Source organism: Colletotrichum siamense, assembly GCF_013390195.1.
Source record: "Colletotrichum siamense strain Cg363 chromosome Unknown KSG_Cg363_contig07, whole genome shotgun sequence".
Taxonomy (NCBI): domain Eukaryota; kingdom Fungi; phylum Ascomycota; class Sordariomycetes; order Glomerellales; family Glomerellaceae; genus Colletotrichum; species Colletotrichum siamense.
In genome coordinates, this window is record NW_023501020.1 from 3,117,043 (window position 1) to 3,142,133 (window position 25,091).

General features: G+C 57.2%; 8 protein-coding genes across 8 annotated transcripts; 3 read left to right on the forward strand and 5 right to left on the reverse strand.

Moving 5' to 3' along the window:
• Positions 1–3,085: 3,085 nt before the first annotated feature.
• On the reverse strand, positions 3,086–5,470 carry CGCS363_v011148 (uncharacterized protein; the record flags this gene model as incomplete). Its single annotated transcript, XM_036642997.1, has 5 exons — positions 3,086–4,071; positions 4,135–4,424; positions 4,486–5,117; positions 5,172–5,271; positions 5,385–5,470. The coding sequence occupies 5 exons, from the start codon at positions 5,468–5,470 to the stop codon at positions 3,086–3,088; spliced, it is 2,094 nt and encodes a 697-aa protein (XP_036492594.1).
• Positions 5,471–6,807: 1,337 nt separating this feature from the next.
• On the reverse strand, positions 6,808–8,228 carry 6HN3M (6-hydroxynicotinate 3-monooxygenase; the record flags this gene model as incomplete). Its single annotated transcript, XM_036642998.1, has 2 exons — positions 6,808–8,100; positions 8,163–8,228. The coding sequence occupies 2 exons, from the start codon at positions 8,226–8,228 to the stop codon at positions 6,808–6,810; spliced, it is 1,359 nt and encodes a 452-aa protein (XP_036492593.1).
• Positions 8,229–8,781: 553 nt separating this feature from the next.
• On the reverse strand, positions 8,782–10,752 carry CGCS363_v011150 (uncharacterized protein; the record flags this gene model as incomplete). The annotated part of the gene is made up of 1 exon (XM_036642999.1): positions 8,782–10,752. The coding sequence occupies one exon, from the start codon at positions 10,750–10,752 to the stop codon at positions 8,782–8,784; it is 1,971 nt and encodes a 656-aa protein (XP_036491808.1).
• A 917-nt stretch (positions 10,753–11,669) lies between these two features.
• On the forward strand, positions 11,670–16,212 carry CGCS363_v011151 (uncharacterized protein; the record flags this gene model as incomplete). The annotated part of the gene is made up of 5 exons (XM_036643000.1): positions 11,670–11,688; positions 11,760–12,646; positions 12,697–14,831; positions 14,880–15,859; positions 15,914–16,212. The coding sequence occupies 5 exons, from the start codon at positions 11,670–11,672 to the stop codon at positions 16,210–16,212; spliced, it is 4,320 nt and encodes a 1,439-aa protein (XP_036491432.1).
• Positions 16,213–17,011: 799 nt separating this feature from the next.
• On the reverse strand, positions 17,012–18,155 carry RPS2 (40S ribosomal protein S2; the record flags this gene model as incomplete). Its single annotated transcript, XM_036643001.1, has 3 exons — positions 17,012–17,269; positions 17,362–17,619; positions 17,892–18,155. The coding sequence occupies 3 exons, from the start codon at positions 18,153–18,155 to the stop codon at positions 17,012–17,014; spliced, it is 780 nt and encodes a 259-aa protein (XP_036491431.1).
• Positions 18,156–19,065: 910 nt separating this feature from the next.
• Positions 19,066–20,134, reverse strand: TUM1 (Thiosulfate sulfurtransferase TUM1; the record flags this gene model as incomplete). Its single annotated transcript, XM_036643002.1, has 2 exons — positions 19,066–19,120; positions 19,173–20,134. The coding sequence occupies 2 exons, from the start codon at positions 20,132–20,134 to the stop codon at positions 19,066–19,068; spliced, it is 1,017 nt and encodes a 338-aa protein (XP_036491941.1).
• A 1,214-nt stretch (positions 20,135–21,348) lies between these two features.
• apc11 (Anaphase-promoting complex subunit 11) lies at positions 21,349–21,789 on the forward strand (the record flags this gene model as incomplete). The annotated part of the gene is made up of 4 exons (XM_036643003.1): positions 21,349–21,490; positions 21,542–21,573; positions 21,627–21,690; positions 21,743–21,789. The coding sequence occupies 4 exons, from the start codon at positions 21,349–21,351 to the stop codon at positions 21,787–21,789; spliced, it is 285 nt and encodes a 94-aa protein (XP_036491807.1).
• Positions 21,790–22,339: 550 nt separating this feature from the next.
• Positions 22,340–23,365, forward strand: CGCS363_v011155 (uncharacterized protein; the record flags this gene model as incomplete). The annotated part of the gene is made up of 1 exon (XM_036643004.1): positions 22,340–23,365. One exon carries the CDS (start codon positions 22,340–22,342, stop codon positions 23,363–23,365), a length of 1,026 nt encoding a protein of 341 aa, XP_036491430.1.
• Between the last annotated feature and the right edge of the window lie 1,726 nt (positions 23,366–25,091).

Sequence of the window (25,091 nt, forward strand, 5' to 3'; positions counted from 1 at the left end):
ACATGAAAAAAACAATGCTGAGAGGGCAATGGGAGCTGTGAAGATTTAGGACTTGGACTTGGAAGGGGCTCATTCATGTGGTGAAGGATGGGAATATGCGTCGTACGGTATGGCATACCAGCAGAAGGGGGATATGTATTTGGTGTTCAAGTATTCTCTGCTCATACGCCAACGGCGATGGGGGAGGAAAGGGGGCAATGTGAGCCTTATCTGATGCAATTGTTACGTGCATTTGCTGCTCCATGTGAGCAAATTGGGCGTAAGAGTCCATGATATCCTGGTTGTGGTTAAGAACATCTTCACATATGTCCAAGCCATTATCACTGGACAATTGGACAGTAGGATACGATGACTCTTTAAGTACGTGATAATAGCACCACGTGCGTGCTGTTTTCCACCACTTGTAAGAAATCCTACTCGTCAAACGTAGATGTAGGATGGAAGACCTCGTGATCCTCGTAACTATTGATGGGAGAGAATGGCACTCTTGTTCTTGAGCTGAGAAGCCTGACTTCCCAATTATGCAAGGCGAACTGAATCACCTTGCGCGAATACAATGAACCAGCGCAAGCCGACATGAATAGGCGAGCTCTACGAAGTATGCAATATTTCATATAAGTGCGTCGTCGTGGAATGACGATGTGTTCCCACGGCAGAACAATCAGCGAGCACAGTGACAATAGCGATCATGATCCCTCAGATGGAGAAGTTGGGCCTGTCGCGCAACGTACTGTTTTCCAACCATAGATAAGTCTACTTTGCCATCTTGGAACACCACCGTTGGTGTAAGTGCGGTATTCATGAGGGATACTCTGATGAAAACTGTGGACGCTGGCATGCTGTGGGCGCGGTGATTGAGAGATACTGTGTATACTGACCACAGCACGTTGGCAGAACTTTGGCAGACGCCTCAGTTCACTTGCCCAGCGCTGCTTTGGTTGTGATTTGGCTGGCCCCTTTGCTTTTTGGACGAAGTTGACAAGACAAGTTTATATACAGACCGGGCGCCCTGCTCCTGTCAAGTATTGTGTTAGATTCCACTCTGAGCTTCCCCTTACACTGGCTAGACCAATGCGCATAGACTTTAGCTGCTATTGCCGCTTTAAATATCAGAGCTTGTCACCTAACATTACTTGATACGCAATGATCAATTCTTCCACGTGTTTTCGGTCTGGATTTTGAAGCAATGTCGCGGGAGATGTCTTTTGTTGGAGTTTAACAGGCTCTCTCAGGCCAAGACTGCGTAGGCAGTTACCGTCGGAAATCACATTTTGTGAGAAAGGAATAAGAGGATGAGAGGTAGCAGAAATGACTAACGACAGGATCTTACTGTCAGTAGAGGCTTTGCGGCGAGGCATTCCGGCCATTGGTTCCCCGTTCGGATGGCACCACTCAGCTCCTGCCCAGAAGATGTGGTTTCAGCTAATAGCTTTGGATATCACCACCAACAACGGAAATTTTGGGTGGTGGTTGAGAAATAGGTGGTCTGGGAAGGGTTTCCTTAAACAGAGGCGTACACAATTGTCTCGTCAAAGCAGAAAAAGGCTCATGCCACCCTTTGCAGAGACGACTCTGCCCGAAGTTGGAATAAAGGTCTAGGTCTGAACTTGGCCAGTAGCAGAGGCCCAATGTGACCGCACTGTCAGGCTTCTCAAACCTGCACCTGCATCAGCTAGAGAAGGAAATGCACTCTTGAAGCTGGCTCGAGATGGGCTTTGGTGACTCGCACTCATATCCTGTTGCTCCCCTACCTGCTGATTGCTGAAACTATGTGGACACAGCTGCCCCCGTAAGTGTTAAAAGTTAGCCCATACCACAGAAGAATTATTCCGTAAACAAGTGGAGGGTTGTCTCCATATCTGCCGAAGAAAAACACAATGACTAATTGGTGTCAACCTGCATGAGTTCCTGAGAAGAAACCCCAAGCGAGCCTCTATCTCTAATCATCATATCTCCTCATGTCTAAGCACTGGCTGGAGTGGTTGTCGTCCTCATATTATCCGCGCTGGGAACCCAGGCGGTCAGATGATGTTGTCGAGGAATTGCACAAAAGCGAGTAGCGTAGAAACCTTCCAGTGAACCTTATCAGATGGTTTGTTCCATATCGTGTTGACGCAAAGCATTAGAGGAGAGACATGATTGTCTATATTGCCAACAACTCCTCCTACATAGCCTTGCATTTATAGCCTTGAGGTAGAGGTAACGCTAATGTAGAACCATCCTAGACTTTGTACATAGACACAATGCGCCCCTTGCCACAACTGTACTTAAAACAGAGGAATCTTTCTTCGATGGAGAGTTCCATCAGCGCGAACAAATGCACTGTTTGCATGATATTTGTTTGAACAAATGACGCTCTCGTTTCTTACCGCAACCCCTGGGACCAGTTTCAAGCTCGCCAGACTGAGACGGAGACAGCAAGGGAGCTGTTTACTATACCACCTTCGCTTGATCCTTCTCACTGTCTACTATTTATTCTGCGTCAGATATTCATGAGTTTATCAAAGTATTGAAGAGGGACGAAGCAGCGACGAGGAATAGGATAAAGGAAAGGAACCCAAGAGAGTTATGTAACGACTGAACCCAAGATGAGCTCGCACTCTCACCTAAAATTCTAAAGACAACGCCACAGCATTTGGTTCCTTCATCATGAGATAGTGGCAGCTTCTTTTAAATACATGTTTCGGTAGTGACAGCGGCATGATCTAAGATGAAGAGCTCACCATCGTCTGAGTTGTTGCAGACAACGCCCCTAAGACGACTGATTAGTGGGCTCTTGGCGCCTGGGAGCCAATGCGACGAGGGACGTCGAACCGTACTGCTGATGAATTTCAGCGAGTTTGCTGACTTACAAAGCATTCCAGTCTGTTCTCGTGATAGCGGGTTGATAGTCAAACAATTATGCGGATAATTCTAGATCTGGGTTACAGAGCGAGAGAAATCTAACCGTAGTTTGGGAACGCAAGTCATGAACGATGCAAAACCTAGCACGCCCGCCCGTCAAGGACAACTCCGATGGTGTACGCCGTAACACACAGCAGACGTCACATAATCTTACAGCATGACAACATTCAAACGACCACCTCTATCTGTTCTGATGTGTCGAGCCCATCATGGCGGCGCCCCAATCCCCAATGCCGTCCATCCAAGAAAAGGGGCCCAGATTGTCAAAGGCACCCGCCATGGGATTCCCGCCGCCCCAGCTGTCTTCAAAGATACCCAGGTCCCTCGCAGACCCCACAAACGGCACAGCAGTCTTCTCAGCAGCCGCGCCGTCAATGACGCCTTGCATATCATCCTGGCCCACCTCCGCCGCAACACCTTCATATACCCCCTCTTCCTCCTCCTCCTCTTCCCCGCCCGACTCGTCGTCGTCCTCCTCCTCCGCCACCATGGCCGCCCACTGCTCAATCTTCAATTGCGCAATCCGTAGCTTCGCGGCGGTGAGGGACCAGATGTTATGTCCCACCCCGGGCGGATCCTCGCTGTGCACCGCGAGCGACGCGGCCGCCTGCTCCATGGCGCTGCCCATCTGGCCGAGGATGCCGGGCACGTCGAGGCTGAGCGCTGGCTGCGTGGCGAGCTGGATCTTGAGCGTCGCGATGGCCTGCGCCAGCTGGCTCTCAGTGGAGGCCGCCGAGGACAGCGAGGAGGTGCCCGTCAACGTCGAGCTTGTGGTGCCCGGCGTGGTGGCGGAGTCGAGCGGCGAGGGGTTGTTGTAGTTGCCCGACGGGTCCTGGGGCGGATCCGGGGCAGGGGCGGATGCGGTGGCGCGCGGGCGGCGCAGGTCGCCGATGAGGAGGAGCTTGGCCCAGCGGCCGAGGATGGTGATGGCGTGGATGACGTTGAGGGAGACGGGGAGGGTGATGTAGGGGTAGGAGGGGATGGGCTGGCTGAGCCACTCGTCGAACCAGGCGCGCAGGGCGGCGTTGGATTGGTAGAAGGAGTCGAGCGGGGAGGGCGTGCCGGCGGCGATGGAGGACTTGGAGAGGGAGGAGAGGAGGGCGGCGTCGAGTTTTGGGGGTTCGTGGATGCGGAGGCGGACGGTGTTTATGGTTAGACGCATGAGTTCTGTTTGTTTCGTCAGAGGAGTTGAGAAAGGCACACTTCAAGGGGCTGCGGGAGGGAACGTACCGTCTTCTTGTAACCTTAGTGGCATGCTCTTGATGAGGTTGTTTAGCTCTGCATCAAATGCAGAGGCGTATGCTGCAAAGGGGGCTCTGGGTACTATTTCGGGTTCCTCTTCGTCTTCGTCGTTGCGTTGGGATAGGCTTATGATCTTGCTGGAGAGGATCTGTATCCTGATGAGGTAGGCTAGATACGTGTCCGATTCGTATTCCTGTGTCATCTCGAGCTCGCGAAGACATCGGCGCATGTATGGCGTGAACTTCATAGCTTCAATCTGCCCCATGCCGATGGATATCCTGCAGACAGGTCAGCAACACACGATAAAACGAACAGATGACCAGGGGGTCGCCGACTTACGTGGAGCTCAAGTACCACACCGCAAGCAGCAATCTCTTCTGCTCGCTCGTCCTCTCCCTCACCTCCCCAAGGTTCTCGACCAACAGCTTCGTGCGCTCCTGGTACCCCGGACTGCGCGTGAGCCCCAGCTCGGCGGCCTGCGTGACGGCGAGCGCGACGAGGTTCTGCATTTGGGCGTGGACGAAGCAGTGGTGGTGATGCCAGCCGAGCATCACGACGAGCCCGGCGAGGAGGTCGAGCGAGCGCTCGGAGCGGAGGATCATGGCGTCGGCGACGTGGGCCTTGAGGCGGTACATCTGGCCCTGCATGGAGCGCAGGCTGCGGAAGGAGGCGACCATGCGGATGCAGGACATGGTGAAGGGCCGGGTCGCGGCCAGGTCGGCGGGGGCGGTGCCGTGGGGGATCACGACGAAGGGGTACGCCGGGGTGAGGGAGTCTTGGTAAATGGAGAGGAGGGTCGCGTCCGAGTCGAGCGGACCCGGGACCTGGCCGGGCGGCGGGCGGCAGATGCATGTTGAGGGCCCGAAGGAGTTGTAGGAAGGTGGGATGGTGATGTAGGTGCTCCTGGATGGGGTGCTTGCGTACGTTTCTGGGGACCTTCCCGAGGTGGTGGCTTGTGATGCTGGCGAGGTCTGTTGTGTGTTAGTTGGATGATTTGGTTGATTGTTGAAGAGTGGGTGACTTACTTCATCGATAGACAGTCGATTGGTTGTTGCGGTGATGTCGTTGGACCCCTGCAATGCTCTGATGAGACTGTTCAGACGTTCTTCTAGTTGTGCCGTTTTTCTTGTGACCGATGTTAGCCGAGCCATCAGATCATGATAATACCTTGATGCAACTCAAGAGCGATATCAAGAATAGGAGAGAGGTAGATGAAGAAGACAAGGGTATGTACTCACGATGGCTTATTCTCTCTCCTCTTGCGCGGCCCGCGTATCTTCTCAGTGCACTCCTTACCCAGCCTTCGACACCTTTGAACCGACATATTGAGCCATGTACACAAAAGCAACGAAGGAGGATGCACAACATGACGTACCTCTCACACTTGGGATCCGTCGAGCCAGCCGGGCGGAGGCACTTTGCTTTGGCTACCGCACACTGGGCACACGCCGCACCCCATTTTGCAGGGGGTTCGGGACGGTGAGGGCGGCTGATGGATGGCGGCGGCGGCACGGCGTTTGTAGGCGTTGTCCAAGACAACGACATTGCTACCGTGGTGCGCAAATGAAAATGAGGGGTTTTTTTGGCTCTTTCTCTCAAGAATCAAATCAGGTTCCTTCCTCCTGAGCTACAATCTTGGTTTGCAGTGGATCGGGTTTGCTTTGCTTTGCTTGCGAACGGCGGGCAGGAGCGGCGTTTACAAAGTTGCCTGTCGATCATGAAAAAGGAAAGGCGGGCCGGCGTTTATATACAGGGCTTTACAAAGGTCCGAGCACGGAGAGAGCAGCAGCAGTAGGTAGCTGTCTTCAAACCTACGCCTCAGCATTGTCTTTCATAAAGAAGGGCACGTTTGCCCCCTCCTCGAATATGATGACTCTGCTGAAGATCCCTAGACGTTACTGAAACTCTAAAACACAAAAGAGGGTAAGTCGTTCATGGGGACTCGTCAGGATAAGAGGCATTGTTGAGTTTGGATTCATGGATCTTGAGTGTTGGTTAGTAACCAGCCCGCTGCGGGTGGGCGGCTGGCCGGAGTTTACTGTAATTCTCCGCCCCGATCGCTGGCTGCCGATTGGGGCCCTTGCGAGCGGCACGCTGAGCTGAGGCTTGCACTTGGCTGCTGGAACGCTAACACGGTAAAAACGGATATCTGTTGACCCAATTTCATACTCGAGCATTAGATGGACACAAAGAACAAACGAATCAACGCTGTTCCCGCCAGCTTAAATTTGGCCTTGACTCTGTTGCCTTCAATGCATCGCCCCTCTGAGTCCGTCGCCTCCGGTGGCCGCCCCACACGATCCCGGCGTTCCTGCCGGCGCTCCTACCGGCCGTCCGGGTTGACATCTACTTGAAGCCTGCCACGCGTCTTCCAGTGTCATTCATCTTTCCTCGTGACAATAGTTTGGTTCGATGCTAAGTGAATGAGAGAATTAGATTCATAAAGATTCATTAGTCGGGTTCTTGTTGGTTTTAGTTAAGGATTCGAAGTTGACGGACGTTCTATCTGTATAGTTTAATAACCTAGTCCACACTCCTCAGACCAAAGTAGCTAATGAACATGAGAGCTGCAAATAAAATGTAACCAATGTTACTGTTGCCTGTCTATGATTTAGAAAGTGCCTATGCAGAGAACTATATGATTATGAAACCGGGTCCAACTCAAATTTGAAGCTCCTTCTGAATTGGAACTTGTACGCCCTGCCCCTCAAAAACCTCATCACCAACATCATAAGTCAACATCTTCTGCCCCATGCCCAACTTGCTCAACCCAGCCGTATTATACACCCACAACCCGCCCGACAGAACCATCTCATTTAGCCTCAACCGCCACGGCTCCTTCTTCTTGCGGATCTGGCCCCTGCTCTCCGTCGTCTTGAGCATCTGCTCCGTCCGCACCTTCCTTTTCTGCTCAAACTGCCGCAGCCCGTCCTCGATCGACACACCCGGACAGCTGCCCAGCATCTTGGAAAACAGGAAAATGTCCTCCAGCGCCATGGACACGCCCTGGCTAGCGTGCGGCGGCATTGCGTGCGCCGCGTCCCCGATAATCAGGCACCGCCCGCGCGACCACGGCCGGCCCGTGGGCACCTTGTAGATCGGGTAGAACTTGACCACCTCCGTCTTGCGGATGATGTCGCGCACCGTCCGCGGCCACTCGGCGTCGGAGTCGCCCAGCAGACCCAACAGCGTCGCCTTGAACCCCTCGACCTCCTTCTTGCCGCGCGTCTCCCAGCCGTCGCGCACGTCGCCGAACGAGGGGAGCGGCACCTCGCGCGAGAAGAACCAGTACAGCACGTCGCGCGCGGGTGTCGTGGGCGTGATGGCGAGGAGGCCGTCTGAGGTGAGCGTGGCGTTGAGGTCTGTCATGGAGGCCGCGGCGGGGGAAAGGGAGGCGGTCGGGAGGAGGGAGAAGACGTTGGAGATGCCGGTGTATTCGGGCGTGCACTCCGGGTCGACGTAGAGCTTGCGCACGCTGGAGTGGATGCCGTCGCAGCCGATGAGGAAGTCCGACGTGTCTGAAGTGCCGTCGTCAAAGGAGGCCGTCACGCGCTCGTCGTGCTCCTGGATCCCGGTCAGGTACTTGCTGTAGTGGACCTGGATGCCTGCGGCGTCTGCGGCTTTGAGGAATACGTCCATGATGTCAGTTCGGCGGACGCGGAGGTAGCTGAAGCCGGTGCGCTCCTGGCTCCACGAGACCATGTCCATCTTGCCGAGGACGCCGCCTTTGGAGGAGTGCAGGAAAGTGCTGGCGGTCTCGGCGCCCTTTGCTGCTACCTGGTCGTAGAGGCCAAGGCGGTCGAGCAGGCGCAGGCCGTTGGAGGGAATGCCGATTGCGCCGCCGAGGGTGCTTGGCCGTGGGCGGATTTCGTAGACTGTGCATTTGATTTGGTGGTCTCGTTGGAGGAGAAGGGCTGTTGCGAGGCCTGCTGGGCCGGCGCCGATGATGGTAACCTGGAGGTGACGTGATCAGCAACTCTGAAGTATGGCTTGTGGGTTGAGACATGCCTGCGTACCTTTTTGATAGACTCCATCGCAAGGGCTTGTCTGATTGAGGGATTGAAGATGATCTTGCTTGACATTTGTCTTTGTTGGGGATGCTACTTGTCTTGAAAGGGAATCTCTTGCTGGAGGTCGCAAAGGCACATCTTATAGCATCATTTTCGAAACAAGAGGCCTCGTGATGTGTGAAATCGGCCATCTGAACCGCCGCTTACACGGCGTGTCGGCGTCTCAAAGAGGCAACTTCCACTCCCGTCCACGCCACCGTCTCACCGAGCACGTCGGCGCTCCGCATCGCCGGTGGAATCGGCACGGCATCCAACTTGTCACCTATACCGACATTACTTCTTCACTCATCCAAAGCCATCAACAAGGCCTCCCTCGCATTCGCAGTATGAGACGGGATGGGCACGGCCAGTGATCGGGCCATTGGACCCACTTCTGCGGCCGGCCGGTCGGAGCTTAGTGGGGGTGGGGCCATCTGGCAGGTGTCGTTTCGCCGTCGGCGATTTCGCTATTCTCCGGTCTTGTCGATCCCCCCAAGACTCTCGCACTTCGACACAATCAGGGGGAATAATCAAAAATCAAACTTTGCCAACCAAGGCCGTGATAACCGAGCGCTAATCACAAAATCTATAATGTCTCTTCCACCTCGTCAGACAGCTTCACCCGCTTCACCCGCTGACTCGTCAACCCCCTGGGCTCAATAACATGCTTCGTCCGAACCCCGTCCGCGTCCACGACCATGACCTCGCTCTTCCCCTTCCACCCCTTCTCCTCCACATCAACCATGCGCAACATCCCCTCGTCACCCTCATGCGCCATCCTCAATAACGCAGGCCTTCCGCCGTCCTCCTGCCCAAAAACACCCTCCCACAACCCCCTCGGCTGCCCCGGATCGCACACCCGGTTCGACCCCGGCGCCCAGCGCATCTGGCCCGGCATGCGGTGCGCGCCCAGAACGTCGCGCCGGTCCTCGCCCAGCCACAGCGCCCTGAGGCTCGGCGTCGCCTGCACGTAGCAGCACTTCACCGGCAACAAGCCCGACAGCCGGCCGTAGTCCCTGCCCTCGGCCTCGTCGATGATGGCCGTCGCGCTCTGCAGCCACGTCGTCTCCCCGTCCATGGTCACCGCGCACGCATCCTGCGGGCCCCGTGGCGCGGAGAACTTGGTGTTGCTCGTGCTCGCGGGCTTCACCATGACGGGCACGATGCCGCCGAGCGCTTTCTCCTCGGCAGGCCAGACGGGGGATGTGGCGGAGACGAGCGGCTCGCAGGTTAGTGTGTCCGCGACGGAGACCTGCATCTCGTAGAGCCAGGTGCGGAGGAGGTCCGGGCCGGCGGTCTCGACGCTGATGCAGGAGACGGCGGCGTAGGATTTGCGCTCGATGCCGAGGGCGGCGGCGTCGCGGCTGTAGAGCATCGGCAAGGTGGCGCCGGTGTCGAGGAGCATGCGGAAGTGCAGCGTCGCCTCTGTGGGGTCGGGCGTCATGTGCGGGTGCCGCGAGGGCCGGCACCGGCGGAGGGTTGATGGAGGGAGTGGGTTCGGGTTGGGCTTGCGCTGGGGGAGAGGGTTGGCTGGGTCGAGGGGGCTTTCCTCTTTCTCGACGGGGGACGTGGGGACGGGCCATCTCACGTCTTGAGACTGGCCGCGCCGCCGCTTGCGGGAGGGAGGGCCGGGGTGGTAGACGAGGTTGCGCATGCGGCGGAAGGACATTGTCACGCTGTAGTGGCCCATGTCGTATGTCGTGTCCGTCTCGGGAACCCAGGTGCCGCGGCTGGCGGAGAAGAGGGGTGCCGCGGCGCGGGTGAGGGGCGGCTCGAACCAGAGCCAGCCCTCGCCGTGCATGCGCGCGTAGCGGTCGAGGCGGTCGGCGCGGTCGGCGGTGAAGGAGGTGTACGTCGGGGCGAAGTCGACGAGGTGGCCTGCGTAGATGATGGCCCAGTTGGAAGAGTAGGGGATGCGGGAGGTGCGGTAGAGGGAGATTGCCGCGGATATGTTTGCATGTTCGGGGGGAAAGGTAGATTCTTCCAGGGCGGCTTCGAGGGTCTGGATGCGAGATGCGATGGTGGTCTGTTTGTGGTCTTGGAGGGATTTGAGGGGCGTTTCCACGTCCTCAGTGACGGAGGACTGGAGTGCGGCGAGTTGGGTGCGGGCTTGAGTTAGGGATTCGAGGACGAAGGGCGCGCCGGCAGGGGTTGACGAGAGGGTTTGGTTGTAGATTGCTTCCCATTGAGTGACCAGACGTGATGCCGCTTCGATCGCCGTGAGATTCTTGCCTAGGGGCGCGCCGATGACGAGGGATGGCGCATCAGATGGGGTCGAAGTTGACGTCCGGAGGCGTCGGCGCCAACTGGCTTCGATGTCCTGCGTTTCTTTCTCGATGCGGGCTTGCTCTATGAGTTGGAGCTCGTTCTCTTTGGCCGCATCGTAGTCCAGCGTTGGGGAATTGTCATCGCTGGCAGAACTGTCGTCGTCGTCTTGTGTTCGATCTGCGACATCAGCTTCTGCAGCGTCTTGATCTTGGTGTGGAAGCAAGTCATCAGTCTCATTGGGATTCTCGACATGAGCACCGCGCTCGCTCTTTGAGTTGTCGAGAGGCATCGCCCCGCTGTTGTGGCTCTCGTAGGATGCCAACGCCTCTGAAGCCTAGATGGCAAAGATGCGATGCAGCAGCAAGTCCAACGCCTTTCTTCTGAATATATTTCCAATCGTAAATATGTTTGTCTGAAGGTATCTTCACGGCTTTTGTGTCTTGCATCGCAATACATTACAGATGAGGCTGCAAAGTTTAACCGCAAAGCTGCGACCGCCATCCATCGCAGAATCCAGCTCCAAAACACCTCACACCATCCGCGACAACAAAGCTCAACCGTTGCGCTCAATGTAAACGGCTTGGACAAAGAGACGCACCGAAATTAGAAGCTCAGAGCTCAAAGCTCAAAGACTATCCCGAAACCGGCAATCAGCTTGCCCTGCTCTGCCCTGGCAAACACATTGTCCGCATTAGCCGTTTATCCCTTTTCTCAGTCTCTCCCATTGGACCCTTTGTCACAACCCATGTCGTAAATGCCCACGGTGACTCTTTCTTCGGACTTTTGTGACACTTTAGCATGAATGTCTCAATGAAAATTTCAGTCTTATTCTTTCCCGCTCCTTTGGGAGGGTTACCTTCCTTGGACTTCTTTCGGCCGTCGTGGCGGTTCTTTTCAAAACGGCCATGTCTCGCATCTCGGAAAGACGATTGTGAGAATTCCTCCTTCATCTCTGTCTTTCAATCTCCTCAGTTCTCTTTTGTGAAAGAAAGGCGTTGAGTTGCTTTTCCGTACTCTCTGTGATTCCTCCCATAGAGAGATGATTCTGGTCCTGAGCCACTTGGTCCTCTTATTGATATCACCTTTCCGCCGCGGCCTGAGCTTCCCCCTTTCCTCCCGGCCCGTCACATCGGACCTGTCCCTTGAGATCTTTGCTCTTGGAGAGTTGGCAGAGTGCCGCAGTGAGCGCCACAATACGTCGCCGTCATGGCTCAAGAAAGGATGCGTAAGTCTTCTCAAATCACAACTTCTCCCAAAGACAAGATTGATATCTGACTGGCAAAAACACAACAACAGCCGAGCTGACCGAGCTCATCCGCAAAATCTACCACCGCTTCCCCTCCGAGACGTGGGAGCGCACCCGCACCCTGCTCGACCACCACCCGCCGCACCACCTCTTCGCGCACGTCGAGGACCTCATCGCCACGCGCGCCGTCGACCACGTCCTCCGCTCCGACGCCGCCTTCCACCGCCTCGCGGCCGACTTCTACGGCCCGCGGCACCCCTGGCTGCGCGATGCGGACCTCGGCCAGGCGCGCTGGGAGGAGTACGGCGAGTTCACGGCCCGCAGCGCCGCGGCCGAGGTGCAGGCGCAGACGCAGCAGCAGGACCCGGCCGCGGCGAGGAGGGCGCTGTTGCTGCGCAAGATTAGAGAGGGTGGCGACGTGGAGCGCTGGCGGCGGGTGCTCGGGCTCGAAGATGCTGTGTTTTCCGAACAGGAGATTCGCGGGAACGACACGGAAGGGCCTGCCTTTGGGAGGGGCGAGGTGAGGGTCGCTAGAGGTGTGGAGGTCGGCGCTTGTATTGACGGGCCTGGGGGCGAGTATGGCCCGGAGACGTGGGTGCGCGCGGAGGAGGAGGAGAGGGTTGCGCATGTGGGTGTGCCGAGGGCGCCTGGCGAGGGCGGGGAGGCGCCGCGGAACCCGTTCACGACGGAGTGGGTGCCGAGGGCGACGCCGGGCGGGGAGAAGTTCCCGGAGACGTTTGATCCGTTGTATACGAGCAACCAGTTCATCCGGCGGTCGAAGAAGTACGAGCATCCGAAGATGCCGGTGCAGGATGAGGACGAGGAGATGGCTGGGGAGGAGAATCCCGAAGCGATGGCGGCGCAGGCGGGTGTCACGACTTTCACGAAGCTGAGGAGGGGGGATTCTTCGACCGTGACGCAGACTTTGCCCCTTCCGGTATGTGCAACACTTTTGTGGTGTTTGTGATGTTGCTGACCAGGTCTCAGGGACAACCTCCAAGGAGTGGCACGCAGACTAACACCGGCAACGTGGGTAACATCCAGCTCTTCGGCGGGCACACCGTCCCGTCGTCGCCAGCGAGGCCACTTATACCGGGCTTCACCATCAGCACCAGGACAGATAACCCGCAGACATCCCAGCCGGTGACGCACCCGTCCATCGTGGTCACCGACACATCCTCCATAGGCCACACCTTGCCCCTCTTCGGACGCATTTCAACCACCACAGAGCACACTGAAGCTTCTCTACCTCAAACACCACGCATCCACACTCCCTGGCGCCAGGAACTGCCCCCTCCCCCCATCCCAGAAGACGAGCTCCCGTCCCCCGCCGAGGACGTCGAAATGGCCGACTCCGACTCCGACTCCGACGCCGTCTCCATCGTCTCGTCCATCGACCCAACCTCCACAACCTGGCTCGAGGACTTCCTCCGCGCCGAGCCCAGCGTGCCCGCCGCCGACCTCGAGATGATGACCTACCGCGGCTGGCGCATCCACTCCCCGCGCATCCAGCTCATCCGCATCAAGAACTTCCTCGCCGACGAGGACGTCGACCGCACCATCGGCTGGGCCGCCAAGTTCGCCGAGGTCGTCCTCTTCCTGCAGCACTGCATGCGCCTGCCCGACGCAGCGCACAAAAGCTGGTGGGACGACCTCCGCGAGGCCATCAAGATGGCGCACACGCACCAGCTCTTCGAGCAGCACCACTACGGCGAGCAGCGACTCGTCGTCGACTTCCCCGAGATGAGCGCCGCCAGCACGCGATTGCCGCAGGTCCAAGGCGGGCGCGGCGTCGTCGTCGAGGAGCCCCCGCAGGAGCCGGTGCGCCCGCGGTATTTGCTGCACCGCGTGCCTGAGTCGTTGCATGATGTGGATTACCAGATCCCCGCGCCGCTGCTGCGCAATACCTTCCTGACGTGGTTCCGCGAGGACGGCAACCTGGTCTGGATGAGCACCGGCAACGACAACCCCGGCTCCGGGGACCGCGGGAAGAGGTTCGGGTACGAGCCCGACTTCAACATGGCGCTGACCGAGGACGCGTGGTTCGGGAAGTGCCTCGCCGGCGGCGCTGAGACGACGGCCGCGAGCCTGCGCGGCGAGGCGAACTTCTACATCCTGTCTAACGAGCACGTGCCCGGCGAGGTCGAAGAGGTTACCGTCAATGGTACCACGCATAAAGTCACCCCGCTGTTCCCCGAGGGCGAGACGCAGCAGCGCTTCGCGCGGTACCGCGGCGCGAAGCGCGCGGCGCTGCAGTTGTGTTTGACGCACTTTGACGGCGTCGAGAACGTGGCCATCCAGGGGCCGTTCCGCAAGCTCGTGATGCCGCTCACGAAGCGGCAGAAGGCGGCGGCAAGGGAGGCGGCGGGTGAGGGGATCGTGTACAAGCCGCACGCGCTCGAGGCGCCGCCTGAGGGGGCCAAGGTCGATCCGCTGGGGCTGACGTTCTGGCACCAGAAGATGCGAGAGAGCCACTACACCAGGGCGAGGGCGACGCGGGACCAGACGGAGGAGGCGCACCGGCGGTTTCTGCGGGAGATTGGCGCCGGCGGGGAGGGGGATGATATCGTGCTCCCGCCGCGGAACTACCTCGGTCCGCTGACCGGGATGAGCTATCTCACCGAGGGTGAGACGGAGAAGCTCGAGAGGATGAAGATGCTGAACGGGCTGCGGGATAACCTGCAGCGGGCGTATAACCGGGCGCCGCGGGAGATGTTGCAGGGGGTGCTGAAGAATATTGAGTATGGGTTTGCCGGGGGCGAGTCGTGGGACATGCGGGACGAGCTGCGCGAGCATAGACAGAGGCACGGCAAGTATCTCCGGCTGAACGGCGCGGAGCTGTTCTGGATGGAGTGGATGTGCGAGCCGTCGACGAACGTGAGGGCGCAGCGGGGCGGGGGGCTGCCGGCGCTCGGGAGGGAGTTTGAGGTGTTTGTGGCGAGGATGGAGGGGTTGCTTGGGGATATGGACATGGGGAGTCTGCTTGCGAGGGCGGAAGACAAGGTCGACGTGGGACGCGTGACGGAGGCGTTGAATGTGGGCTTGAGGGAGGGCGATTACGAGTTAAAAGAGGATGTTGTTGGGAGGTTTTGCAAGGTGCTTTCCGAGCATGGACGCCTTGGGTGAGTCTCCCCCCTTGATATCATCAACTCATCACTAACAACCCGCAGATACGAGGCCGACAACGGAACGATCACCATCTCCCGGCCGCACTGCGACTGGCACCCGGAACACCGCGTCTACTGGCCCACGGGCTCCGACCCCTGGGACCCGCAGAACAACGTCTTCCACCGGACCAACCTGCCGGACCCCAACGCCCGCTGGAGCTGGCAAACCGCCTTCGACAATATCAAGCTCGTCGACGCCACGCGGGGCGTGACCAAGACCATGCTCTGGGCGCTCGCGTACCGCGTCGGCGTCGAGCTCGACGGCCTCGTGCGCGACCTGCGCCAGGTCCGCGAGCAGCTGCGCGACGCCGCGGCGTGGGACCGCCGCGCGGTTGGGCTGCAGGACGTCACGGGCCAGTGGCGCAATCACTTTGAGCGGCACGGGAGGGTGGAGGTGGACGGGTTGGGGCCGCCGGTGTCGTATGTTAGTGTGGTGCGGGCGGGCGACCCGGCGAAGTGGGAGCCGGGCATGACGGAGCCGGAGGCGTACGAGGTTGTGAGGAGGGGGGTTATCGATGAGCTGAGTGAGGGGAAGAGCACGCTGTGGCCTTCGCGGCCGCGGTTCTCGAAGAAGTTAGAGGGCGGCAAGGAGGTGGAGGTCGCGACGCTGCACCGGGACCGGGTGTGGGACTGGGCGGCGCCCGAGGTCGCGGGGCGGAAGGGGCGATTCTTCTCGGTGAACCGGTGGCCGGTGCATCTGCAGAGCGAGAGGACGCAGGAGAAGATCAGGAACAGCAAGGAGGATGCGGAAAGGGCGCGGGAGACGGAGCGGGAGGCCATCAGGGAGAGGTTAGCGAGGCTTGAGGAGGAGAGCCAGCCGACGGAGGCGGAACTGCGGCAGCGGGAGGTTGATAGGATGCTCTCTGTGCCGTACCACGAGGGGGACGACCGCACGGAGTTCTTCCCTTCGGTGGAGTACTGGGGCGGCGACACGCGGTTGCAGAGGAGGGCTGTGGAGGCGCATGTGAGGGGGTTGATTGCCGGTAAGTCTGCTTCGTTATGTGGATGATATGCTTGGATGCTGACGGGATATGCAGAAGAGATGGGTCCGAATGATGGAAGAGCGCCTCGTGGACAGGTCCAGCAAGGCTCGGGAATTGCGTCCTTGAGCAGGATCAGCTTGCCAGAGGTCAACTCGCCAGACATCCCGCACAGCGTGCCTGGTTTCCTGGCGAGGGGCTGGAATCCGTTTGGAAGTACAGTGCCGCAGGCGCGGACCGAGCCGGCAGCGCAGGATACTGAGCGATTGAGTGATACCTCGTCACTGGTGTATTCGCATGAGGACGGCGAGCCGGAAGAGGTTCAGCGGCGGGTGCATTTCGAGGATGAGGGTTGAGCAGGGAAGTGAAAGGGATTCGGGCGTTAGTGGACAGGCATTCGTGATTTCTCTGGATTGGATGCTTTAGACAAGAGATGTATTCGTCCCAGCATGGACTTGACATGTGTAGTGAAGGTTCTGAGTGAATGGCACGGCGTTTTTCTTCAAGCTCCATCAAATGTGGTTTTGATTTGCAGCACATGAGTGATGCCATCGAACGTGGAGCTCCGTTGTGCCCGCTCACTCGAGCTCGTAGGCCAGAAGGTTTGATTATCGCTTTCGGACACATCCCGTTCTCAGCCGCCCTTCACTCGAAGAACAGGCCGTGGTGTATCAGTGTAGAGTGCAAGGAGCCGTGTCCGCACTCGAGATAGCCAAACCTCAGAATGGGACCTTGCCGGCCGGGGCTCCTCATCGTCGGCTTGCCACAGGCTCAATCCAGTCCTGCGTTGGTCGTCCTACACATCAGCATCTCAATACCGCATCACCACGATTCCAAGCCATTGAGTTCCATGCCCATAATATTAACGTGAAAACAAACAACCCGAAAAAAAGACCACCGTCTGCAGTCGAAGTTTTGATCTTTATTTTCAGATCCGAGCTAGCTTGCCCATAAAGCCTTAATGTTCATCATGCCCTGGCCAACCCAACGATGCAGTATAACGGCAACGCGCAACTCCATTTGAGAGAGAATTTTCCCAGAAGCCACCACAGGGTTTTCGTAACATGATATCCTTTCCCTGCCGGCGCCTCAAATCTGTTTTCTTCTTCCTCCCGCTTTCACCTCGTCATTACCAGACTTCCTGTTGGGAGAAATCTAGTAGCGCTTGCCCTCGCGCAGAGTGTCGGCGTACTCCTCGAGCGGGGATCTGATGAGCTTGGTCTCCTTCCACAGGTTGGGGGTGAGGAAGCCGTAGGTGTTGGAGACGGCGACGAAGGTGGCCTTGAGGGTGTTCTCGAGGGTCTTGGTGGAACCGGCGGAGGAGGTGTAGGCGTCCTCGACACCAGCAAGCTGGAGGAGACGCTTGACGGCGGGGGAGGCGACGAGGCCGGTACCGCGGGGGGCGGGGATGAGCTGTGGTTGTGCGCATTAGCAACCAACTTCTGATTTTCCTTCTTTTCTGCCTTCCACTGAAAACCAGGACGCAGCGAGCGGGATATACATACACGGACGGTGACGGAACCGCACTTGCCAGACTCCTTGGTGGGCAGGGAGTGGGGCAGACCGAGGTTGGTACCCCAGTATCCGCGACGGACGGGGATGACGCTCAACTTGGCGATGATGATGGCGGCACGGATGGCGGTAGCGACTTCCTTGGAGGTCTTGATGCCGAGACCGACGTGGCCCTCGGAGTCACCGATAAGGACGATGGCCTTGAAGCGCGTGCGCTGACCGGCACGGGTCTGCTTCTGGACGGGCTTGATCTGCAATTGGGGAAAAAGAACCACAGGTTAGCACATTGTCCCTCTATTTCCCTTTTTCAACTCAATTGCAACAATAACGACCCCGTCGTATCCGTAGACCTAGACGAATTGCAACCCCTTCCCCAAGATCTCCAATTGCGCATTGTCGGGCAAAAAGTCGGTTTGCGATAATTTTCGATCTCGGGGGATTGGGAGTAATTCGTCGTAGGTCTTTCGGTCTTCGGGATGTTGTTGTTGTAGCAATTTTGTTGCATTGTGTTGTGTGCGCGCACCTTCATGACCTCATCCTTAAGCTTGGGCAGGAAGAAGTCGACAATCTGGTACTCCTTGATGGGCAGGGAGTGCAGGTAGATCTCCTCCATGCTGTTGATCTTGCCGGCCTTCACGAGACGGCCGAGCTTGGTGACGGGCTGCCACTCCTTCTCCTCGCTCTTTCCGCCGCGGCGGCCGCGACCACGACCACGTCCACGGCCACGGTCACCACCGCGGGATCCGAAACCACCGCCACGGGGGGCGCTTGCACCACGGTCAGCCATAATTGTCGATGTGAGGTGAGGGGAGGGTTGCAGAGGAAAAGAAGTTGCTGCTGCGGTTAGTGGTGGTTGATGGGGGGGAAGTTATTTCGAGATTCGTTCACCCACGACTTTTTTTGCGGGGGTCTGTGGTGGCTGTCAGGGCCGGACTAGGACATTATTTTTGCAGTTGTGCACCGGCCTTTTTCGGAAGGCGGGCTTTGGCGAGCCCTAACGGACCTGAGGAGGAAAGAGGTGGCCTGAGCTCCGAGGCAGACTTTTCGAGGCGCTCGGTGAGCAGGGTGGGGGTCCTGGGTTCCGCGGGACAGCTCACCGAGACAGACCGAAATCATATCATTCGGCTCCACTATTGGCGCATGGTGGGTGAAATTCCCCAAAGTCGCAGACTCAATGCGCTCCAACCACACTCCACTGATAAACCAGGGTCGATCAATGCCTTGGGTAAACAAACCGTGACCCAAACCGAACCCCGCGCAGTCGCAATTTCATGTGAGTCACTGTCCAGTTCATGTTGCAGTCGTCGTCGCGGCGCAAAAGCTCCCAAATGCAATGTCCCAGGGTTGTCATCATTATCGTGGGCCGCCTATGTACACCAGCCTTTGTCACCGCCGATCCCCGCCTCCATTGCTTGTGCTCTCTTCCAAACGACGAAAAAATTTGGGCTTACGAACCTCCCCCATGCGCAATGCAAACTCCATGAGCTGTGAGCCGGATATCGTACATGAGAAAAACTAGAAAAACCAGAAGTGGGGTTGGGAGGGTATCGCAACTAGAAGCAACTTGCGCTGCAAAGCCACCAGGTGTGTGTGTAGAGTTGTATGTGAGGGCTGAAATACTCGTATGAAATACTAGTAGATGTGGAGTTGAGGGTTTGAATATGGACTCATGAGCAGTGTGGTTCTCTTCCAGTCTTTTACTCGTCCTTCCGGATGAGAGAGTCGGAGGGCTTGACCCGTTGCGCCCATTCGCTATGCATATGTTAGTTGGTGAGACGATTTCTCTGATGGTGAATAAACTCACGTCCAGCTTCCGTCGTATACTCTGCGCTTCTCAGGGGAACCCCATCCGGCCTCCTCCATAGCAGTCTCAATGACACAGGCAGTCACGCCGGTGCCGCAGCTCGAGACGATGGGCTTCTCAGGGTTGACGCCCTTCTCCTTGAAGATCTGCTTCAGCTTCTCGGCCGGGTAGAAGGCCTTGGTCTCGGGGTCGAGAACGGCGTTGAAGGGGATGTTGATCGAGCCGGGCATGTGGCCTGACGACAGTCCCTCTCGCGGCTCGGGGTCCTTTCCGGTGAAACGTCCCGGCGACCGCGCATCGATAACCTGCACGCCCTCGGCGCCCTCCTTGTTGTGGTCCAGCGCAATCTCACGCACCTCCTCGAACTCGGCAACCTTGCTCTCGTCCAGCTTGGGGATCGGGTAGGGACAGCACTCGACGCTGTACAGCTCGCCGGACTCGGTGGGCAGCTCCTGGTCAACCCACAGCTTGAAGTTGTTGAGGAGGTGGACCTTGGGGTGGCCAAAGATCTTGAGGGTCCAGCCGACGCGCGGGGCGCTGAAGATGCCGAGCTCCTTGCTGTCGTAGACGACGACGGTGTCCTCCTTGCGGATGCCGAGCTCGCTCATGGCGGCGGCGAAGTCCTTTGCGGAGGGCAGCATGTGAGGGTAGGGGCTGCGGCGGTCGATGACCTTGTCGAGGTCAAAGAAGCGTGCCTTGGGGATGCGCTGCTGGCGGAAGACCTCGATGCCGGTGCGGCCGTCGTTGGGCAGGAACCAGGAGGCGCAGAGGGGAATAACGCGGGGCTCCGGGCTAATCTTGGAGGGCGGGTTCTTCTTGAGGGCCTCGTCGAGCTCCTTGGGGGTGACGAGGTAGGAGGAGAAGGAGCGGCGCAGGGCGAAGGCGGCGAGGGGGCGGGCGCATTGCCATTGCGGCAGCTTCGCGGCGGTGCGCGGCGACCGGAAGATGGCGACGGTGGCCATCGTGTGTGTGTGTGGTGTGTGATGGTTTTCCTACTCTTAGGAGTTCTGAATCACCTGGGTTGGGTGGTGAGCGATGTCAGATGGAGGTCGGTCGGGAGAGGACGGGACGGACGACGACGATGACTGCGGCGGCGGACGGGGGATCGGGTCGTTTATCGGTCGATGACAACGGCAGCAGGGCGGGCAGCCCGGAACGCAGGGCCCTCAGAGGGTGGCAGGAGAGAGGGAAGAAAAATCACGAAGGCCAAAGCCGCAGAGGCATTGCATGTGGTTGGTTTGCGTGCGGGGTTCGGAGAGGGGAAGCTACGAATGAGGCTTGACCTTTTTTTTTTAAGGCGGTTGGCAGTAGTGAAAGACGTAGGTGGAGGAATTTGCGGTGGTGGGTGATGGTGGTGTTGTTTGGGCGGGAGGCCGGTGACCGGTGGTGGGCAAGTTTTTTTGGAGAAGGGCGACCGGCGGCTGGTGTCGTTATGAACGTCGACCAGTTGGCAACAAAGATGGGAATCGCAATGGAAAGCGGGAGACAGCAACTGTCCGGTAAAATCTGAGTGACCACCACCTACAAAGGTAGCGCCAACTGGTTGGTTCCAGTTTCCATCGCGCCTCCTCCGCGGGCAATCATTGGGCGGGTCCAATCCAGTTCAGCGTCAACGGGAACCCATCAATGGGACTTTACACGACGTGGACAGCCCAGGGCATGTTCCCTGGCTGCACCTGCCCTCTGAACTTCTGAAGAGATAAGCGGAAGGTGGTCGGGGTCCGCTTCGGTGACTGGCCGGCGACTTGAGCGTCCGTCGTTGGCTGACAATGGCCACTGCCAGACTGCCCACGCTTTGTGCTTGACCAGTGGAGCAGACTAATAACCTGGAAGGTAAGGTAGCACGCCAACGGTCCACCAGCAATCAGTCGCTGCTGTGTGGTGTTCATGGGCACGCGAACGCTCAATGCGGGGAGCTTGGGCCATGTCGCCATCTTTTTTCGACGTGATTGACTGGCTTTGGGGGGTGCCCTGCTGTTGCCCCGCAGACGCTGCTGGAGTGTCCCGCGTCGCAACTTCAACAAACAAGAGCCGGATGCACGTCAGCAAGACAGGCTGCTTCGGCTTGACTTACCTAACATCCGCCAACTTGTGTGTCAATGTTGATGCAAACCTCTTGCAAACACAGAGGACAAAAGCAACAACCAGGATCCATATTGCATAAAAAACCAGCATCATGAAGGTCAAGATTACCCGCTGGAACACCGTCGCGACGTGGCGGTGGGATATCCCCGAGGACGACGTCTGCGGCATCTGCCAAGTCCACTTTGACGGCACATGCCCAACATGCAAATACCCTGGCGATGACTGCAGCCTTTGTGAGATGGCCATTCTCTTGTCGACTTGTTTCTATTACTGACCACATCCAGTGTCTGGCAAGTGCGGCCACAACTTCCACATGGTGAGTCAATCTTCATCAGCTATACGGTCCCATCCTTCTAATACAACAAACAGCACTGCATCATGGAGTGGATCAAGCAAGACTCAGCCAAGGGCCAATGCCCCATGTGTCGTCAGAGTAAGTTCCTCGCCAACCTTCCTGGATGGCGTGCACTGCTGACATGCTACAGAATTCGAGTGGGAGAACCAGGTCCCCGAGGTTGGAGTCGAGCGATAGTCTCCGTATTGATTTCTTCCTGGAGTTTTGGCGTTTCATTTTGCGGGAGAAAGTAGAGATACCCAAGTCTGGCGACAAAGAGGGTCGTTTTGCATCAACATAAAGACTTCGGTATGAAGCAATGCCATAGAAGAAAACTCTATCAGGTTTACCTTGTTTTGGTAGCCCATGTGTGGGCGAGAACAAAAGTATTGATTGAAATTGAAACTGCCACAGAATTTTTATTGTCCCTCTTGGTTCATTAGACTTATGGTCTTGTTCCTTTACCTCTGTGCCCGGCCTTGATGAGACTGAGGAATACTATAGCTTCGACAACAGCATGGCCACAAGATTATGTCCAAGATTCCCAGCCATGAAGTAATTGGATCAATTTCTCTTCGTCCCAAACAAAATTCCCAAGCTATTTCTAGATTCGTTGACACTTCCTCCCATCTCCAAACTCAGAGGGAGGTCGTCGTTGGCTGCATCACATGCAAGATCACGACCCCTACTCGCAGTCACGTGGGGATAAGCGATAAGAGACGTTACCCCAGATCGACCTCACTCCACCATGCCGCCCTACAGCAGCTCCAACTTCCGTCCCTCCCTGGACCCCATCGCCGAGTCCTGCTCCCTCCACCTCGACAAGGGAAAAGATGCCAACCGGCGCATCGCGCCCCAACCCGACGACACACCAGATTACCCCCGCGACTGCCGCTGCCGACACATCATTAAGACCATTTGCAAGACCAAACCCTACCCGACATCAGCAGACCTGCACAGTCTCATGATGGCCGACGTCCCGAGCCCCGAGGTCGCCGACCAACAACACCAAGCTCCCGCCGCTCCCGGCGCTGCCTCCCTGTCATCATCGCAAACACAAAAGCCAACCGACGCCAAACCTGCGCCCGCGGTAGAAACCGTCGTCACAGACACCGACGCCGACCCGCAGCAGCAACAGCAGCAGCCCGCAGAAGACCACCAACCCTCCGACGCCCACCCCGCGACCCCGAAACTCGACCCGGCCGGCTTCTTCACCCTCGTCTCCAACGCCAGCACGAACACGACGCACCACCCGACCGTGCGGTACATCTTCGCCGACGACGACCCGGACGTACTCACCTCCGCGCTCGCGGCGCAGCACGCCGCGAACCAGGCCTCGTCCTCGTCCTCCTCGGCAGCAGCGGCGGGAGCACCGAACAACAACCGCGCGATTTTGTTGGATGTCGTCCCCGGCGAGGATGGGCGGTGGACGGTGGCTTCGGCTGCGAGTTTGAGCGCGGATTTTGCGGTGACGCAGGCGAGTATTGAGAGGCAGGAGGGGGAGAAGGAGGGGGGCGGGATGGTGTTGAAGATTGATGGCGTCGAGGGCGAGGGGAGCGGCGGTGGTGGTGCGGGGGATAAAGCGGAGAGTTTGCCGAGTTCGAATAGCGCGGTGGCTAAGTCTGGCGGGGAGGAGTACGGGCCCTTGTTGGAGGATTTCGAGAGGAAGATGAGTGTGTTGAGGAAGGTTGTTAAGGCTGGGGAGGGGAGGGCTGAGAAAGCGCGGGAGACGAAGGCTGCTGGCGAGGAGGGGAAGGGGGATGAGCAGGAGTGAAGGCTGCAATGAGGTTTTGGGTTTGCTTTGTGATGTTTATTGGAAGCGCCTTATGGACAGGGCTGAGGTTTGCGCAGCTTGTGACGAGGTAGGTTACTCCATGAGGCGGGATGTTGACGGTCACTGACAGCTTCACAGACGTGTTTGGACGAGAGATGTGTCCGTGATGCTACATCATAGCTGTGGATGGATGTGTATGAGTAACGAATCATGAATTACGACTGGGGCAAGGCATTATAGACGCTACTACACAGCCGGACAGATGGCTTGGTGTTATCCTAATCGGTAGAGAGGACTTCGCGGTCCAGTTTTCGGGTCAGGTTGGACGAATAGAACAAGTTTTGACAGTACGCTGGTGCCATCGGTGATTGGGTATTGGCCGGCTTCGTCTCCCGAATTCATGTCTTCCCACGGCGCCTCTTGAGCAAACGGAGTATCACGTGCCCGACTCACGTATCGTCATCGAGATATGAGATGTATTTAAGAGAGGACATCCCCTATTTACCTAAGTATAGAGAAATCAATATCACACTCGTAGAGGCTTTCCCAGACTTTTCAGGTAAAAGAGGAAGCTTTATGTAGGTTCAGTGGCTGGTAACCCTTACCTTCGAGTTCGTGTCTGCTTTCCACACTTGCTTCGGTGTCGTCCTTCATTACCGCCTTCATAGTAATGATATGTTGGTCTGAAGCAGAATAAACAACGGGCAGAAGTCACAGGACGCCAGATGAGGGCTGTGTGGCAAACTACCAACCGCCTCTTTCCCAGCGCGGTGGCTTTGCGGCTTTCTGAGAGTCGCAATGAGAAACAAAGCAATGTTATGTGGTGATCGATTTCCTTGCAACAGATGCGATTTTGCGCATGGCTCTACATTAAAGAAACCTCCTTTCCTTTAAGTACAGTTGCAGTACTTGTAAATTCACCCATGCGGACGTCTTGGCGTAATAAAAAGCATCACGAGCAGGAGTCATCACACCATAAGCATTGTCAGAACGGATTCAAGTTTTTCTATTATAGAACAAAGCCAAACACCTGCAATAAGGTACCTATGCTACATAGATTTCTTCGTCATGTTACGAAACAATCTCAGTCATTATTCCTACGAGAATATGATGAGAATGACAGACATGGACGACGGCGGATAGACATGACGACAGCTGTGATGCCAAGACGGGCAGTTCCAATGAGCTGTTCATTTGCACAAGCTCACTAAACCATGCATCTGCGTAATCGACCGTCAGCCCTATTTGCCGCCTGCGGGAAAACGAAAACAAAATCGAAAACCTCGGTTTATATAATTATGTTTCCGTAATCGCAGCTGCTCCCGCAAGAAGACATTTGCACTTGCCCTCCAGGCTTACACTTTGTGGGCTCATCGCATGTCTGAACCGGAGGAGGTAAGACGGATCTCAGCTATACATATATTTATACATATTCTCTGTTCTCTTCTAGCAGACAGGAAGCCGGCAAGATGCGACCTGGGCTTGTACGTTCTGCAGCCAGTGTTTGGGCCATGAACAATTAAGAATTTGTGTCTCCTAAGTGATGAGAAGGTCTCGCCGCAACACCTGCATCAGTGTTATGGACGCTATCTCTGGTTCTACCTGCTGTTTTTCGTCCCGTATTCCCCTATGAATACGATTTCTCTTCGTCGCTGCAGATAGAACTTCTCCACGAGAGACGCCGGCGACTTTCCACAGGGAGCAGCTTGTCCAAGAGCATCCCTCA